Below are 19,272 nucleotides of genomic sequence, written 5' to 3' on the forward strand. Positions count from 1 at the left end.
AATGAGCTACAGATTCAAACGAGCTTTATCGGCTGTGGGGCTCAGAAGCTACATCTTCAGAAGCAAATCCTGCATTAGCATGCGTACAACATTTTCGTGAACAGAACCATTCACTAACACCAACACAAAACAATTCCCCTTCGTCCAACTTAAGTCAAAACCGTGGAGTAGTAGTGGAATGATTTCTACCTCCCTGACTTCAGTGTCAGTTGGATTTTCCCCTTCCCTACCTTGACTATTCAGAGAAGACAAGGTTTTATAAAAACAGAGGATTATATTTTGGGAAGTCATTTCTATTGGGAAAATATTAGGGAGATGGAGGGATATCAAAAAAAAGAGAGAAGATGGCTTAGAAGACACTTACTCCAATATTTAACTTCCACTCAAGCAAAAGTTAAACACAGAAAGAATCAATCCAACTTCCCATCAATAGGGACTAAATAAAATTTTCCATGGGTCCTGGATGTTGCTAAGCAAAGTACTATAGTTTTAACGTGATAACCAAAAGCCTCTCAAATTTCATGCTCAAAGGAAGCCACATGTTTTTTTCATGGATGTTGCACACTGCATATTATCTATTTGATGTCTGGCTTTATATAAAATTAATAAAGCAACTGACAAATAAATGTGTTCTACTATCTAATTTTTTAAGTAGAAAAATGATGTATGGCTTAAAAATACTTTGGAAACTTCCTAAGAGAACATATTTTCAAGAAATGACTTTTTTCAATTAGATGAAATGGTTCTTCTTTAAGAAATTAGAACAGACTAGCATTTGTGTTACCTTAAACTGTTATTACAGAGGAAATGTTTAAAAAAATTACCATATTTAAAACGCATAAAGACTGTGTGGGTTTCCCAAACTTGAAACTTAAAATTAAACCTGTTAAAAATAAATCGTGTTATATTCACAGGCTGGAATGCTTAGAGCAATGAGAGTGAATGGTCTTCTGAGCTCTGTCCAATAGAACTTTCTGCAATGAACTAAATGTTCTCTATGTGCACTGTCCAATACGGTATCTACTAGCCCCATGTGGCTATGGAGCACCTGAAATGGTGCTGGTGCAACTGAGGGATTGAATTTTTAATTTTATTTAATTTCAAATAATTTAAATGTAAATAGCTGTATGTGGCTAGTGGCTACCATATTGGATAGTGTGGTTCTATAACTATGTGGCAACAACATAAGTCAATCTCAAAAACAGGATGTTAGGAGAAAGATGTTAGACACAAAAGAGTACATCCTGTATAATTTAATTTCTGTAAAGTACAAAAGCAGGCAAAACTAACCTCTGCTTAGAATTCAGAAGAGCGCTGACCTTTGGGGGAGAGAGTGACTGGGAAGGGGCACGAGGAGGCTCCCGGGGTGCTATTTCTCAGGCTGGGTGCAGGTAACCAAGACGTGTTCAAGGGGAGAAAATTCATCAAGCTGTATACTTGTGACTTACACACGTTTCTATGTGTATGTTACACATCAATAAAAGGATAAAAAGAGATTAACCTGTTGGAGCACAGCAGGAGGGGGATGGGGGGGATAGAGCATATCTACCTGTAAGAGCCATTCAAAGACCAAACACAGTACAGTGCTATGCGCTGTGTTACCAACATCCACCAACATCTGCGGTGAAGGGAGTTTGCTGCTTTCCGGAGAACACTCTAAACTCCCCGCTCCTGTCCGGCCAGGCCCCGCGGCGCAGCCCTGCCCGGCCCACCTTCTGCTCCTTCAGCTGCTGCGCCAGCTTCTGAAGCTCCTCCTTGCTCTTCTGCACGTACTGCTGCAGGCCCTTGGTTTCTGTCTGCCTGGTGTCCATGTCCGTCTGCATCTGCTTGAGCTCTTTCTCCAGTTTTTCCTTCTTCCGAGTCTCCCGCAAAGCTTCGTTCTGATGTTGCTGGATTTCTTGTTGGAACTACAGGCACAGAAAGGACGATGGGGGATGGGGTGCGGGAGATGAGCCCCTTAGGACGGGTCTCAACCAGCCGAGCTTCTCCCTCTCTCAGATATTTTCAGGGCAATGACTCTGGAGTAGTATTTCTCCTGTAGGAGAGTCATCTTTGAACTGCAATGTTCAAACTTTTCAAGAATATTCTGTATTGTTTTTCAGAGCCTTGGCACCAAACAGCCACCCTGACGGTGGGAACAAATCCACAAAGAAAGGTATTAAATCCAGTTAAATACGGAAGCCCAGAATTCTAGGGAAGTCAAACATGGAAAGAATTCATCTAACTCTCCATCAACAGAAACTAAATAAAATGTAGCCAGCTACCCTAAATATGAAAGTGTATTTTCCATGAGTCCTGGATATTGCTAAACAAAGTACTACAGTTTTATCATGATAGCCAAATTCTATGAAAAGTCCTCCTCCTGTCTCATGATCAAAGGAGTCTCCTGTTTTTCTCCTCAAGCCTGCGCCTGTGTACCATCTATTCGACTTCTGGTTTTATAGAAAAGTATTCAGAAGGATTCAGCTGGATGGCTTCCTTACACAGGAGAAAGGCCAGGGGAACTGGTTTCACCATCCCCAGGTGCAGGGCGCCCTGGCTGTCACAGGGGACATCTTCTTGGGCCAGAAATGTAAGCAGTGCCCTATCTTGGTAACTTCTCAGACAGAGAATGACTCAAGTAAAACTGCTCTTGCAAAAACAAACCAGAGAAACAAGCAAAACAATGGATGCTTCATTTGGTGACTGGGCCGGGGGCAGGGGGGCGGGGGAGGGAGGGTCGTAAATCTAAGAAAGGAACAAGACCGGAAGGAAGCCTGGAGAAGGACAAAACCTCCTTCTGGAAGGTAATGGTCCTTCGTCTTGCTCTCCGTGTCACAGCAGACCTGACTGATGGCCAGCTCTGCCTCTTCCCTGGACCGCTCCATTTCTTGTTGCTGTTCAGTGGTCTGAGCTAAGGCCTCTCGTAATTTCACCACTTCTGACAAGAGTTGGTCTCGCTCTTTTGTCACTTCTTCTTTGAACTTCAGCAAATCTCGGATACTAAAAAAGAAGAACACGGGAGTCAGACTAAATGGCCATCTGCTCAGGGAGCCTTCTTATCATCCACTGAACTCGTTTTCATGGGAAAGACTTATGGTCAAGGATCAACACTATTCAGGTGTGAAAGAGAAAGATCTTTGCCCTGACGTGGGAGCTGTTTCTGAGTTTTTAACTGAAAAAGAGGATGTTCCAATAATAATATGCATAGTATGACCCCTTTTCTTATTTTTAAGCAATTACAGTCTGTGTGTGTGTGTGTGTGTGTGTGTGTGTGTGTGTGTGTGTACTATAGGCATTTTTATAGAAGTCCAGAAAAATAGGCATCAAATTGATAACTGGTTATCTCTGAGGAGTGAAATTTAGGGTGGAAGAGTTGGGGGGGGGCTGATTTCTACTCCTTGCTTTCCACATCCCTGTAGTATTCATTTTGAAAGTAGAAAAACTATGTCTGATAGGACCTGTGCAGCAGAATTCATCTAGAACAAGGCAGCTACTTTAGAGCTGAGAAAGCAGAAAACTTGCATTTGAGACACTTGCAGCTGACAGACATCAAATGACTGTTGGAAACACAGTAATTCGATAATATGTATTGACCAACAACTTTGATATAATTGTTTAATTAAGAACCTTCAAAACCGCGAACTCTTCTCCATAAACAAGACCTTAAATTCTAAGGTTACTGTAAAGACAGACAGCTACACCTAAGCGCACTGCTGAAGACAAAATTCTGAGTTGGATTATTTCATCAGTTCTCCTCCTCATTATGTTCTGATTTTCCTTAAAACTCCTCCTAACCAAATCAGTTCCCTCACGTTGCTCTTCAACAGTTGCTCTTCAATAGTTGCTCTGATCGTGCATGACTTCTTTAATAAGAAAATAGAGTCCATTATTATGAACACCACATCTTCTGTTTATTTTACCTATTCAACATTCAATAAACGTATCTAGAAAGTATAAGAAACCTAGACAGCAGGTAGATTTAGTTAAGGATGCCTAAGGAAGTGTATGCTCATTCCTGGTTCATTAATTAATGCAAGGTTTTGCATGCCCTACAGAGTGCTAGATTCCTAGAGGGACAGTAAAGATAGATGTCTTCCCTCAAGTAGTTTACAGCTTAATGCTCAGAGAAGCACAAATAATTTCAGTACCATGTGATCAGTGCCAAACTTGAGGGAGATGTTGGGTCCTATGGAAACAGGGAACACAAAGACTCTTCTGCCTGGTCACTGGGTCTGAGGCTTGGGAGGAGGTTGGAAGAGAGATGCTGACGGTGATAAAGTTAAGATGGTGTTTAAGATAGGTCTTGAAGGATGAATAGTTGTTTACTAAGTGGAGAAGGGAAGAAAAAGGATCGCTGGCATAGAGAACAGTATGTCCAAAGGCATGGAGGCATGAGCAAGCATGGTGCTGCTGGACGTGAGTCTAGCAAGGCTGACTGGGGCAGATCTACGAAGGGCTCTGCAAGACATGTTCAAGACTTTCGGCTTTATCCTTAGGAAATGGGTAGCTGTCGAAGGTGCATATGCTGGAGATGGAAGCATGTAGCTACATGTTTTAGAAGACTAAGTCTGGTATGGAAGATGGTAAAGAGGGGAGATGTCTCCTCAAAGGCAGGGAGGACAGTTAGGAGTCTACTGCCAAATCCAGCAGAGAACAGGGGACCCACTGCTGATAGGGAGGAGGGGAAGAATGAAGTGATATTTAGAAGACTGAGTCAACAAGAGGAAGCTTTAAGGGATGAAGGAGTAACAAGTGTGAAGAGCAACTGTTTTCTGGCCTAGAATCTGAGGTGGTAGGAAGGATAGTGATAGGGCTAATCATGGGGCAGGGGGGGGTATGGGAGGGGCTGGGAATCTGGGTAGAAAGTCAGCCATTCCACACAAGTTTGAGAGAAATAAACTTAGAATCTTTACTCATTTTAAAACTGTAGCACTGATTTTACAGAGCCAGAAGTTTGGAATTAGAAGTTATGAATTAGAAGTTCTTGGGTGTGGAGAAAGGGAGTATTAAAAAGAAAAAAATGGCAATAGACAGAAAACTATCTCTGGGAACCCAACAAAGTGGAGTCTTGCATTCACAAAGAACATTCAAGATGGTACCGGCAAGCCCCAGGCTGTCTGTTGAAGAAGGTGGCCTCTGCAAAAGCAAGTTCAACATGAATCAAGACGGCTATGACCTACTTGCTATCCTGGTCCATGGAGAGTCCAGACCCTTGCTCGACTAGTTTGGTTAGGTTCACTATTTCCTCTTTCAGGGCAAGAATCGTCTCCTTTGCCTTCTGTTCTTTGTCATAGGCTGAGTCCACCATCTTCCAAGCCTTTTCAATCTCCTAGGTGGGTCATGGGATATCAGTGAGAAAAACCAAACTAGGTTCCAGATGCAAGCTAAATTGAATAAATAGAATAATAAAACAACTACCTACGTTATAGAAGCTATTTATGGGGAAAGAAGATTACACGTTACACACTATGTATTAAATGTATATAGACTTACTGCATTGTTCAACATGAGTTAGTCAATACTGAAAAGCAGTTTTAAAGAGGGATACTGGCAAAGGATATTTTCTCTTGTGTAGGTAAATGTGGCCACAGGGCTCACATACTGCAGAGGCTGCTATAACTAATGGTATTATTTCTAGTAAAGATGTTAAGATAGGTTTACAAAATCGAAAATGAAAGCTTATGTGCTTTCCAAGTCCAGATATTTTATAGGAAAAAAAAAAAAAAAGCTTTTTCACATAAGGAATGGTCTTGGATCCAAGTCCTAAATTTGAAGCTCTTGATAGATTCCATATTAAAAATATATTTTGCCCTCAGGCCCCAAGTGAGCTCCTGGATGGCAAGGTGAACTTTAGAGCCATCCATAGAAATGAGGTCTTGGCTGTCACCTAATTGTACACAACAGCCTTGATAATTCCCATTTCCAGAAACCCAAGCCCAGGCCTTCTCATCAAATGCTCATAGGGGAAAAACAAAACTATTCTGAATACAAAGTGTAATATTAACAGAAATACTGAAAAGTGAATTACAGCCATTCAAGTACACGGACAAAGGACAGTAAATGTTGCAACAGCCTTGAGTTTTGCCCTGCCACTTAATTTTCTTGCAAAATTTCATCAAGTGCAATGTGAGTCCTTTTATACAGGTAAGAATCTATATGCTTAAGGTGAAAATACTCTTTTATGTTGACAAGGAATAAAATGAGTGGAAAAAATTATTTAATTAAATAAATTCATGCTATTACATTAGAGAGAGAGAGAGATGATTCTTGGGTAACTACAGCACATAATTTAGTGATTCAAAACAAAATGTCAGTTTAAGGGGTATGTTTTTCTGTAGCAACCATATATACTATTTCTGGCAAAACAAATGAAAGATATTTAAATGAAATATGATTATATGAAGTCTTGTCCAAAGCAAATTCACCAATTATATTTTAATCAATTCATGACTTCCATTTCCAGCTTTTTAATTTACAATAAAAAGTGGGGTCTTTTCTCATCATAACATGATTTAAAGCCTTCTTATATTGGTATTTTGCAAGGAGAAGAAGAAAGTAACAATAGAGAGAAAAAGACACTAAAAATAGTGGTTCCTAAGAAAACAGGTAAGTTACATTTTGCACTAGTCTTGGAACTTCATTAGAATTGGGGTATGTTTAATTGCATGATATCAAGGGAATTATCTAAAAAATTGCAAATTATTTCTCAGCACTAGCGTTTCAATTATAAATTAAAATATCTTAACCTCTTATCACCCTGCAATCTACAAGGAACATTGTGTTTCACCTTCAAAATAATGCAACACACTTGAGGATAAAAAAATAAAGTGTAAAAAAAAGCCATACTTCCTCAATATCCCTCCCAGACTGAATCCCTATTCTCGCATTATGAGGAACTGGGACGATCAAGGCAGAAGCAAAGGGGCGATAAGAGGAAAGATCATGAAAACTACCATCTGGAAATTCTCAAGGTAACCTCTCCTAAAACATTAGAAAACATAGAAATATGAAAAGATCTTTTACAAGCTATCATCATATTTAATTACTTATCTTGGGTCAAACAAGACATACTGATATTCTTAATACTATACTTACTTATGGCCAATTGTTTTTGTGAACACAGTATTTCTTAGAAACCAAGCCAGTAAGGTTCTACCTTATTTTCTGCATTGTGAAATTCACTCAAGCTAATTAAGTTCTTTGAAAATTAACATTATTCCCTAGGCTTAATGAATATATAAATCATGTAAATTTTGACTTAATAACTCTTTTACTACCAGCCTAGAGCTGCCAATATAATGAAAGGATGATGTTTTAAGTACAGGATGCATTTATGAAAGCTCGCCATTGGCTCCATTTCTAGAAGATCACTGACCTTCTTCAGGGATGTGATGGTGGTCTGATCATCCTGAGAGAGCTTCAGGGCAGTGGCGACCTTCGCGGAATTAACCACGATCTCCGCATTCAGCTCTCTGCACTTGGCCATCAGACGCTTTTCATTGTCATAAGACTTTTTCATGACAGCATGAAGCTTCTCATATTCAACCCTAAATCTCTCCAAACTTTTGTCTCCTGAAAGTTCACTGAGAACCTCCTGAAAATCCCTTTCTATTTCTTCATACGCAGTTTCCTCCAGCACTAGTTTTTCACTCTTTTCCTGTTCAAAAGGGCAAAGACGGGAATGAAGATTGAAATATTTACCCCATCACTATTCAGGAATGACTGTTATTATTCGTGAATAAAAGACCTTCGTATGAGCAAAATAAAAGCCACTGACAAGCAGACAATTTAAGGCTATATGATGGGAAGGCTCCTTGTTCATCCCCTGATACCTGTATATATGTATACATAGCACTGGGATAGTAATATTTCCTACCACATAGTGTTAAGGATTAGATTAAATGGGATAATTCATGTTAAACACTTAGACAAGTGCCCGCAAACAGAAGGTACTCAATAAATTTCGAGAGCTATTATGATTTTTCCAAGCCTGCTTCTTACTGCCCCCAGGACTGCAGAGGGAAGCCACGGTATGTTGAGGTCAGACATAATATAGATACCATGAAACCACACTTACAGTGGAACCCTTCCAGAATATGGAATATTCTCTTTAAAAATATTCCATCATTTTTACCCCTTAAAAAATTAGCCTAGTTCATCTCCACAGGAATTTTGAAATGTCCCCTGGGCAATGGTCATGGGCCTTCTCCACATTTGCTTTCCTTGATTAGCTGGGCAGCAAATTATTTAAAATGTAAGCCCAGACATACAGATGTAATTCAAGCAAGTCTGACTATGACTTAGATGATAACCCAAGACTATATGGTTATATATGAATTCTTATTTCCCTAGTGTTATGGGTTGAATTGTGTCACCTAGAAAGATATGTTGAAGTCCTAACCCCCAGTAACTGTGAATGTGACCTTATTTGGAAATAGAGTCATTACATATACAATTAGTTGAGGTCTGGAGTAGGGTGGGTCCTAATACCATATGACTGGTGTCTTTATAAAAAGGGGGAAAATTTGTAACTATGTGGTGTGATGGATGTTAACTAAACTTATTGTGGTAATCGCTTCGAAATGTATACATATATGGAACTCCCCTGGCGGTCCAGTGGTTAAGACTCCGAGCTCCCAATGCAGGGGGCACAGGTTTGATCCCTGGTCGGGGAATTAAGATCCCACATGCCAGGCAGCAAAAAAAAAAAAAAAAGAAAAAGAAAAAAGAAATGTATACATATATCAAATCATTACGTCGTACACCTAAAACTAATACAATGTTACATGTCAATTATAACTCAATTAAGAAAGGAAAGGGCATGGCATTTGGATACAGACACACCCTACCCCCCACACGAGAACTCCATGTGACCAGTGAAGGCAGAGATTAGGCTGGTACAGCCGCAAGCCAAGGAAAGCTAAGGGTTGCTGGCTACCACCAAAAGCTAGGAAGAAGCAAGGAAAGATTTTACTCAGTCTCAGAGCATGGCTCTGCAGACACCTTGATTTCAGACTTCGAGGACTTCAGAGCTGTGAAATAATAAATTTCTGCTGTTAAGCCATCCAGTTTGTGGCACTATGTTACAGATGCCCTACTTCTTACTACATACAGCACGATAATAATAAAAAAAGAATGACTATGGTTAATATATTTACTCAGAAAATATTGATTGAACATCTGCTGTATGTAAGTTGGAATGATGGAGGCTGGAGGAGATATCAAAGTAAGGACTACACAGCCTTCCCATAGGAAATATATACATGAAGAGCTGATGCGGTATGTGGGCAGAAAATGGAAGTATAGAATTTGATACCTGCCATAAAATGGATTCAGAGTTCTACAAGAACCTATAGGAAGACGGAATTACTCCCAGCAGCAAGAATTAAAGCAAATTTCATAAAGGAAGTGGCATTTGAGCAGGCACAAAAGGGAGACTGGAGTTTTCACAGGTAGATGTGAAAAGAAAGGGCATTCCTGGCCCATGGCAAAGCTTGATCAAAGGCTCAGGGACAAGCAGGTATCTAGGATTTGAGATTGGTTAAGAAGCTCAAGTTAGCTTAAAGTACAAGAAATATGACAGGGAGAAGGAAGGAGACTAGACAGGGAGTTAGGGACAGACTGGAGGCCTCGAATGGCATTCTAGGGAATACAGAGTGAATTATTCTGGAAGCCACAGGTAATCACTTAGCCTTTTGAGCAAAGAACTGATAAGGTTTGAAAGGTCTTATTTATGTTTGCGACATTATGCTTTGATAGTCTACACTAAAAAGGACTTTAACATAAAAACTCTATTGCTAACACTGTTGCTGGGAATGTAAATTGATACAGCCACTATGGAGAAAAGTATGGAGGTTCCTTAAAAAAACTAAAAATAGAGCTACCATATGATCCAGCAATTCCACTCCTGGGCATATATCCGAAGAAAACCAGAATTTGAAAAGATACATGCACCCCAGTGTTCACTGCAGCACTAATTACAACAGCCAGGACATGCTTCTGCAACCTAAATGTCCATCAACAGAGGAATGGATAAACAAGATGTGGTACATATATACTATGGAATACTACTCAGCCATAAAAAAGAATGAAATAATGCCATTTGCAACAACATGGAGGTACCTGGAGATTATCATACTGAGTTAAGTCAGACACAGAAAGACAAATATCATATGATAGCACTTACATGTGGACGCTAAAAAAATGGTACAAATGAACCTACTTACAAAACAGAAATAGAGTCACAGATGTAGAAAACAAACTTATGGTTACCAGGGGGGAAAGAGGGTGGGGAGGGATAAATTGGGAGATTGGGATTGACATATACACACTACTATATATAAAATAGATAACTAATAAGGACCTACTGTATAGCACAGGGAACTCTATTCAATACTCTGTAATGACCTATATGGGAAAAGAATCTAAAAAGAGTGGATATATGTATATGTATAACGGACTCACTTTGCTGTACACCCAAAACTAACACAACATTGTAAATCAACTATACTCCAATAAAATTTAATTAAAACAAACAAAAGCAAAAAGCAAACAAAAAACTCTACTGCTAATCAAAGAAATTAACTGAGACAATCTCTAATCCCAATAATAAAGTAAAATTCAAATTCACCCTGAAGATTTTGGGTAAGTAGTCTAGTTTACCTTCTGTTTTGACAAGCCTGCCTTGCCCAACATGGAGAAAGTCTACATATTCTTCCTTTTCAAAAACACTTGTACTGGGGCTTCCCTGGTGGCACAGTGCTTAAGAATCCGCCTGCTAATGCAGGGGACACAGGTTCAATCCCTGGTCCGGGAAGATCCCACATGCCGCGGCGCAACTGAGCCCGTGTACCACAACTACTGAGCCTGCGCTCTAGAGCCCACGAGCCACAACTACTGAGCCCACGTGCTGCAGCTACTGAAGCTCATGTGCCTAGAGCCCATGCTCCGCAACAAGAGAAGCCACGGCAATAAGAAGCCCATGGACCGCAACAAAGAGTAGCTCGCACTCGCCACAACTAGAGAAAGCCCACGTGCAGCAACGAAGACCCAATGCAGCCAAAATAAATAAATACAATAAATTTATTTTAAAAAAAAACACTTGTACTCTTGATTACACTTCTAAATATGATATGCAAACAAAACAGAGTCCACGTCTTAAAACAGATGTGGAGTCACAAGCATATCTATATAACATTTTGTATAACATCATTAGTACTAACGTTAAACTCAACAGAGGTTTTCTTCCTGACTAAAAAGCAGATTATCGCAAAGATCACAATATAGCGATTCCACAAAGGAGGAAAAATCATATTAAGGAATGGTGCTGCTTCTCTGTACTTTCCCCTTGTTGATGCTAAACATGAACACACACAAACATTTATCACAGCAATGTTCTAGGTTCCATCCCTGTAAATGGTATTAATGTCATCACTTGATCACTAGCCTAATGATTTGTTCACAGGAAAGGTTTTCCCTGTACACTTGGCACTTAGCACAGGAATGGAAAAATATCAAAGAAAGAAAAGTTTTAAAGAAACTTTTATGAACAGAAGAGATTTGTTTATGTTGCCATTTTAAAATATACCGCTATTAAAAGCAAAGCAAAAATAATCTCTTAGCTGTGACCAGTAACCAGTTGGTATCTACACTGCTATAGCATATAATGCTATCTAATTCAGAAGCAAGATTTCAACATGAATTGATCAGAAAGGAACTGTGATGCTCCTTCATACAACACCTATCTACTAAGTGTTTACGATTAGCCAGGCGATGTTCTAGGTGCTGGGAGTACCAATCAGTGAGAAGGAAAAGGAAAAAGGAAAAGAGAGCTGCAGTGAAAAATGAGGCCAGCGTGGAAATGCCAACTTATGAAAGCAGAGGTGAGGAAAACTTGGCTGAGGTCAATTGAAAATAAAAATAAAAGAAATGAAGGAATGACAGGAGATTGTGAAAGGGAAGAGAGACTGGGAAATAATTAGTTTATAGTATTTGTATCTGGGGCTTACATAGGGAAAATGAAAAAGAATGAAATAAACCAAGATGACTAGTGGGGGAGAAAAGGAGAAAATACTCAAAAGGAAATAATGGAAAAATTAAACTAGGAGCAGGAGGAGGAAATGGGAGGAAAAGAGATATGAATGAGTGTGGGTACCGGAAATAAGAAATGTGGCCAAGCAGGATGGATGTAAGAGAGAGATGACAGTGATGGAGCCTGGAGAGGGAGGAAGATGGAGAGTATGACAGGGATTGTATGATAAGGAAAGGAGAGAGTTGTTGACCACAGGAAGATGGAGTTTGCAAGGGGGGGACTAGATGTGGAGGAGATGGAATGATGAGGGGATGTGAATGGTGTAGAGGAGACCAGAGAAGGAACTGGAACAGGGGTGGGGGCATGATGGTGGTGAGAGAAGCTGGGACCAGGGCTGGCTTCATGGGTGTGTGAACTATTCAGTTGCACGGGGCTCCTTGCTCAGAAGTGCCCTACCCTTGGTTTAATGCTCTGCTGAAATTCTTAATAATTTGTTTAACAAAAGGCTCTGCATTTTCATCTTTCCTTGAGCCCCACAAACTGTGTAGCTGATCCTGTCTGGGACTGACCATGTGAAGGATAATATGGGGAAGGGCTCTGATGGGGTGATAAAGGATTTGCATTAGGGCCATAATGGATGAAGATGGTGACTGGCAAGTGATGGCAGGGACCTGAGGTTGTCCAGGTTATAAATGAGGGTGCTAATGGACAGGCAAGGGGTCACTAAAGGGTTGCAGAAATAACCTCTCATCGGTGAGACTCAAGTTGGGGTGTGCTACAAAGTGGGGAAGTGAATGGAGGGCTTAAGATAGTAAAACAGTGGTCAGTGACAACACAGGGCAGTGGCGATGGGCTGAAAAGCTTAATGAAGATGTGTCATAGCAGGTGATCAGATGATAGGGAATCGTGGTATGACACGTGGTCAAGGGTCAGTGAACAGCAGTGACACTAGGTATTTATGAAGCCTTCTTCCAGGGCCTCCCAGTCAGCCAGACATCAATATTTCTGTGTGTCTCTCTCTTGCGGTATCACATTATAGCTCAAAATCTAGGGGTGGGGGCCTGTCATGTGTGAGTGTGGAAACGTATGAATTTCCTACGGCACTTAGCACCGCGCCAGTTTAATAGGGTGGTGTGTATGTGTAGGAGGGGTGGTTTCCACCCAGTGGAAGGAGGGGCAAGAGATAATGGAGCCAGAGCCAACAGGAAAGGGGGAGGGGGATGCGGCTGCGGCTGGGGACAGGATGTTGACTGGGGGAATATTCGGAATCATTGGATGTGACAAGGGATAGTAGAAGAGAGACGACGGGGAGGGGTCGAACGAGACGCGACAGAAAGAGGGGCGCTGACTTCTGACCTCGGCCATCCTGACGCGCTCGGCGGGTCGCCTCAGAGGCCGCTGTGGAGAACGCGCAAGCTGGGCCGGAGTCTGAGGAAGGGGCTGTGCACCGCCCCCAGCGTCTAAAACGGCGCCACGTTATTTCTATCCCCTGCAGGGGGCGGAAACCCGCCGCTCGGCGCGTCCTCCGGTCTCCGAGCAACCGCCATGCCCTCTGGAGGCACTAGCGAATGTTCGAAAGGGGTGGAGCCTCCGAGGCCGGCGCCTGGGCGGTGTTCCTCAGAGTCGCACGCAAATATCCTGAAAAGGGTGGGACCAGGGAGATGAGGGGCGGTGCCTCTGGGCCGCTGGGAGGAGTCCCAGGGCGTGCGCAGAAGTTAGCAACACCCGAGAAATGAGATGCAAGGCACGACCCGGAAGCAGATAACGGAGAACCAAGGACTGACGCTTAGAAGGAGATGTGGATCAGACGGTTCTGGATGAAGGAAAGACCGGCAGCCTCCCTCTGCCCTCTGTCACAAAGTGACTCGGTCACGGGAACAAGAAATAATCCCAGTTCGAGTCAATTCCAACCCTTACGACGCAGCTACTGTGTGCAGGACACGGGGAAAACTAAGGTAGAGAAAACACAGACCCTGCCCCCAAAGGGTTCAGTCACTAGTGGTGAGGAAAATAGGGTGCAGAGGTCGAGGTACCCTGGAAAAACGTATGTGGAGCCACATCGTGAAAATCTGCCTGTATCTGGGGGTCATGTCTAAAGGCCCTTTCTCCTCACTTTCCTTCTCCCTCTCCCTCCTCCTCCACCCCGTTTAGACTTCAGGTGCAGAGTTGGAGTAATTAAACTCTTTAAAGACGCCTCTCTTGTATTCTTTTTTCTCATTTTCCTCACCCCTACTCCCATGCCTCATCCTCAGCTCCCATAGGAATTCATGCTACTGTGCTTGGATATATATTTTTGAAAAATGTATAGCATTTTCCATAAGTGCATTTTTAAAAATTGTAATAATGGTTATTGGACTTTAGGGATCATCTTGTTTTCTACTGTTTTCACTCAACATTCTTTTTAAGGCTCTACCCCTGTTTCATTTGTAATCCCAGTTTATTGCTAATTATTGCTGCATAGCTTTCCATGTTGGACATCCACACCTTTTACTTCCAGCCTCCAAGTGCTGGATACCAAGGCTGACTCCACCTCTCCAATACCACAAACAATGCAGCCATGGTCATCCTTGGCAGTGGTCCTTCATGGACCTGTGTACAAACTCCTCTGAAATATATGCCTATGAGTGAAATTGTTAAAACCATAGGGGATGCACAGGGCCATCAAATTCAACTTGTCCTGCACAATGACATCCAGCCAGAGGGCCAGTGGGGGCAGAAAAACAGACCCTACCCCCTTGCCCATGTCATGTGCCCTGCTGGAGGAAGACATGTCCTTTCGTTCCCACAAAAGCTTTGTTCCTTAGTCAAGCCATGAACCTACAGGCTGTGACTATCCAGAGGGTATGTATTCTTCAAATTTATCTTCAAATTCGTACTGTGGTGGACAGTATTTTCCCATGGCATAAAGTTACCTAGTAGCCTAGTGGAAGCCCTGGGTACTTGACTTCACCAAGTACTGCTAGATGGCACCCCAGAACTGCTGCACTACACCACACTCCAGCATGTAGTATAAGGGTTTCTGTCCCCCACTCCCATCCTTGCCAGCATGTGGTAGTTTATGTATTCATAAACAGTCATGTAGTGTTTACTAAGTGCCAGATACTATTCTCAGTGCCTTACAAATACTGACTCATCTGATTAGCCAATTTTTAAATTTCTGTCAATATCATGGAAGTCGTGTCAACACATTTTTGTTTTAATTTGCATTTCTCTGACTATGAGTGAAATTGAGCATTTCTTCATACATTCATAAGACACTTGGGGTCCCCTTCTGTGAATTGTCTATTTATAGCCTTTGTCTATTTCTCTATTGCTCTTTTTCTTTTTGGTTTGCAAAAGGTCTTTGTAAAGTCTAGATATTAATCTGCTTTCAAAGACTGGACACGTTGCTTGTGATGTCCTTTGTAGAACAATAATCTTTAATTTTATAGCCCTTCATCTTTTTATGCTTTTTTAGTATAATTTCATAAGTTCCTCTCAACCCCAAGGTCATAAAGGTATTCTCTATCATTTTCTTCTGTTAGCTTAATAATTGTACATTTTCACGTTTGGTTCTATAATCCTTCTGGAGTTCACCTTTGTATGTGGTGTGAGATAAGGATCCAATTTTATTTTTCTCAGTGGAGTGAGCCCATTTTTCAACATCTCTGTTCCCAGATATAGATGGATCTGTTCTGAGCTCTCTGGTTTAGTCCTGTGCCAGTTCCACAGGGTTTTATTGCTATGGTTTTGTAGCCAGTCATCATGGTTAAAGGGCAGAACTCTCATCCCTGCGCTGTCAAAATTGCATTGGCTATTCATAAATCTTTATTATCCCATATAATTTTCAGGATGTTTTTCAAGTTCCTCATGAGAAATATTAATTGGAACTTCATTGAATTTATGAATTAATTTGGGGAAAATTAACATTTGTACAATATCTCATTCATGAACAGAGACTGTATATCTGGTGGACAAACAGAACAAAAATATGACTGAGGCATAATGTGCAGGAAAAGGGTGAAAGAGATGGCAGATGAAGCTGGAGAAGCAGGTTGAACCAAACTTTAAGCCAAGCTAATAGAAACGAGGTGAAGATGGAGCAGGAAACACAACTCAGGCTGCTTTGTGTGTTTACAGAAAATTTGATTATACCCTGGGACCAGCTTGTGGGACCACCATGATCCAGAGAGACTCCATAACACTCCTGAAGGTACATGGCCATAAAGAAAGACCTAGAGGGCCCTGGCCACGCATATCTTCTACTGGTGTCAATTGTGGGGCTATGTGTCTCCCCATTTCCTAAGGGACGTTTCACAAGCAGATGACTGCCAGGGTGACAGCAATTCAGTCCAGAGAACACTTTAGCAGGCACAAGATTGGCCACAGGAGCCACAAAGGTGACTAAAGCAGAGTCACTCCCCTTTGCATTCACAATCTGGCTTTGGGGAAAAGAGAGAAAGGAAAATCTACAATTAATTCTAACATGATGTGATAGTATCATTTACAACAGGCCCTCTTGACAGCAAGCACTATGGGTGGCTCAGGGAATCTAGACTCTGATTCCTGAGAGTATTACTTATGATGTGGGGACAGAAAGACGGAACATGGGAAATCAGGAAACCACTGGAGGTAGAAAGGAACGTGACATGTTCGACTCACAGGAAAGAGATGCATGTGGACATCAACAAGGCTGGATGAGTGAATGAGAGGATGGGCGCCTGGACAAATTAGTTTATGCTGATGTAAGAAAATGCTTCATTTCCAGTTTTCCAGATTATGGAAGACGACTACTCATCACCCTGCTCCCCTTTGTTGTTGTAATAAAAAGGAGCACTAGGTGGCATCATACTACCAAAAGTCCTCACCTTCTAGAGCCTTTGGGAGAAACTCTCTCCAGATTGGGTCAGCCCCTATTTCGACAAATAAGAGTGCTTCTATCAATCTCATTTCCCATGACACCCACTTAATTTATTTACTGAGCACCTACTATATGCCCAGCCCTTTCCTGCACGCTGTGGAGACTATAAAGGATTTGAAACCGATCGGGGCCTTGTGGGGCTCCCGGGCACGGAGGGCTTTTTGTCCCCCATTTCTAGTAGGCAGGACTCTAGCCTCCATGACCTTCCCTGAGTTCCAAAGGGCAGATTTGAACAGTTGCTAATCAAGGGAGGAGCACCCAAGAAACCACCTGAGGCAAGACTAAAGGGACCAAAAAAGCTCATCAAGATTACCTGAGACCACCTGAGACTCTGCACACACCCTAATCTTGTCAGCAACCCCACCCTTGGGAAGTATTGTCATAAAACTCCTTATCAAATCCTCCTGGGTTGGGACATATAGTTTTTCGAGGCAGGAACCCGCTGTGTCTCCCCTTGCCTGGCAAAGTAATATAGCTATCCTTTTCTACTTCACCCAAAACTCTGTCTCCAAGATTTGATCCTGCACTGGTGGTACAGAGAAGCTGAGCTTTTGGAATCAGAGTCAAAAGGCTCTCCCCACTAAAGGATCATAAGGAGAAACAAAACATACTTGCCACCCCTCCTCCACACACAAAAAAATTTTAAACAGTCCAAGGCAGGATGCCTGAGCACTGAAATGAGGATGTCAAGACATAATATCTTGTGTAATCTGGCCCCGTTAGCCTTCTGGTGTCTTCTCCCACCACTCACTCCTTGCCACAATGGCTTCTTTCAATTCCTTGTATATGTTATGTTCTTCCCTGCTGCTTGGCATTCACAAAGGCTGATCTCTCTGTCTGGAATACTCGACCCTCCCTCTTCACCTGATTAACTCCCATCCATCCATCCTTCAGATCTCGCTTCCCCAGGGGACCTTCCTGACCTGCCCCCAACACCAGACTACCTTTTCAAGTACAACGAATTCTGCTTCTTGGATTCCCACGTGGTAATTAATTATGTATTCATGGAAATGGTTGTTTCCTATCTGTCCTTGTTGTCGAACCCAAGTTTGTGTGCCCAATGCACAGTGAAGCCAAACAAACTGAAACGTCGGAGTTTGGAGTAGAGAAAGGTTTATTGCAAGGGTCCAGCAAGGAGAACCGCCAGCTCATGCTGAAAAAGCCAGAACGGGGCGGGGGGTGGGGGGTGAGGGGGGTAGGGAGGAAAAGTATAGGCAAAATTTGGGGCGTGGGCTACAGGGTGTGATCGTCTTCTGATTGGTTGTTGGTGAGGTAACAAAGGTGGTGTTGCTGGAATCTCAGTCATCAGCCTTCAGGTTCCAACCAGTCTGGGTTCCTCCTGCTTATGTTCAGCCAGAAGTTACCATCCTCCACCTGGGTGGAGGCCCTAGTTCATATAGAAGAACTCAGAGATACATTGTTATGTACATCCTTTGTTGGGATATACATTATTGTTTCTTCTTTGTTTCTGCATTCCCTCCATTCCCTAATTAGTAACTGTTTGAATCTGCCCTTTGGAACTCAGGAAAGCTCTAGGAGGCTGAAGCCTTTTTCCTACAAATAAGAAAGGGGAGGCAGGAAAGGCTTTTGTACCCATGAGGGCCCCACAGGGTCCTGCTCAGTTTCATCTTTTCTACCAGGCTGCCAAACAACAAGAGAACAAGGATCACTTTTTCTCTAGTTCAGCCCTGTCTCCGCTGGTGTTACGGGCTGAACTGGGTCCTCCTAAAATTCTTATGTTAGGCTCTTACTGAGCCCTAACCCTCAGTACCTCAGAATGTGACTGTATTTGGAAATAAGGCCTTTAAAGAGGGGAATAAGTACAAATGAGGCCATTAGGGTGGGCCCTAATCCAAATCTGACTCCTGTTCTTATAAGAAAAGGAAATTTGGACACACAAAGAGATACCAGAGATGTGGGCACACAGACGAAAGACACAGTGAGAAGAAGGCCATCTGCAAGCCAAGCGGAGAGGAGAAACCAAACCCTCCAACACCTTGCTCTGGGATGTCCAGCCTCCAGAGCTGTAAGCAAATAAAGGTCTGTTGTTTAAGCCACTCAGTCTATGGTTCTTTATCATGGCAGCCCCAGCAAACTAATACAAACGGCCATCACTCCTCTACAGTACATAACTATTAAGTGAGTGACTACTGAACGAGTTCTGAAATAAGGAAGACCTGTGAAGGATGGTATTAGAAGGGAAAGGTACACGGTAGACGAGGGTCTTGAACTTGACCTTAAATGATACATATGAGTTAGATACATGGAAGAAAAGAGAAAGAATCTCAAGTGTGGGAAGTAGCACTGGGCAGATACCAAGGCAAGAATGCAAAAATCCTGCTACAGGGAGGGTGGGGTC

At 42.2% G+C, this 19,272-nt stretch overlaps 1 protein-coding gene across 1 annotated transcript in view; it reads right to left on the reverse strand.

The window, feature by feature from the left end:
• CFAP58 (cilia and flagella associated protein 58) overlaps positions 1–13,560 on the reverse strand; it is a 111,105-nt gene extending 97,545 nt beyond the window's left edge. Inside the window, exons 1-6 of the mRNA XM_061189768.1 lie at positions 13,489–13,560; positions 13,217–13,411; positions 7,358–7,639; positions 5,163–5,311; positions 2,826–2,982; positions 1,713–1,907 (exon numbers count right to left, since the gene is read on the reverse strand). Coding sequence (XP_061045751.1) covers positions 1,713–1,907; positions 2,826–2,982; positions 5,163–5,311; positions 7,358–7,639; positions 13,217–13,411; positions 13,489–13,560 — 1,050 coding nt within the window. The remainder of the gene's footprint in view (positions 1–1,712; positions 1,908–2,825; positions 2,983–5,162; positions 5,312–7,357; positions 7,640–13,216; positions 13,412–13,488) is intronic.
• Between the last annotated feature and the right edge of the window lie 5,712 nt (positions 13,561–19,272).

This window comes from Eubalaena glacialis, chromosome 1, assembly GCF_028564815.1.
Source record: "Eubalaena glacialis isolate mEubGla1 chromosome 1, mEubGla1.1.hap2.+ XY, whole genome shotgun sequence".
Classification (NCBI taxonomy): domain Eukaryota; kingdom Metazoa; phylum Chordata; class Mammalia; order Artiodactyla; family Balaenidae; genus Eubalaena; species Eubalaena glacialis.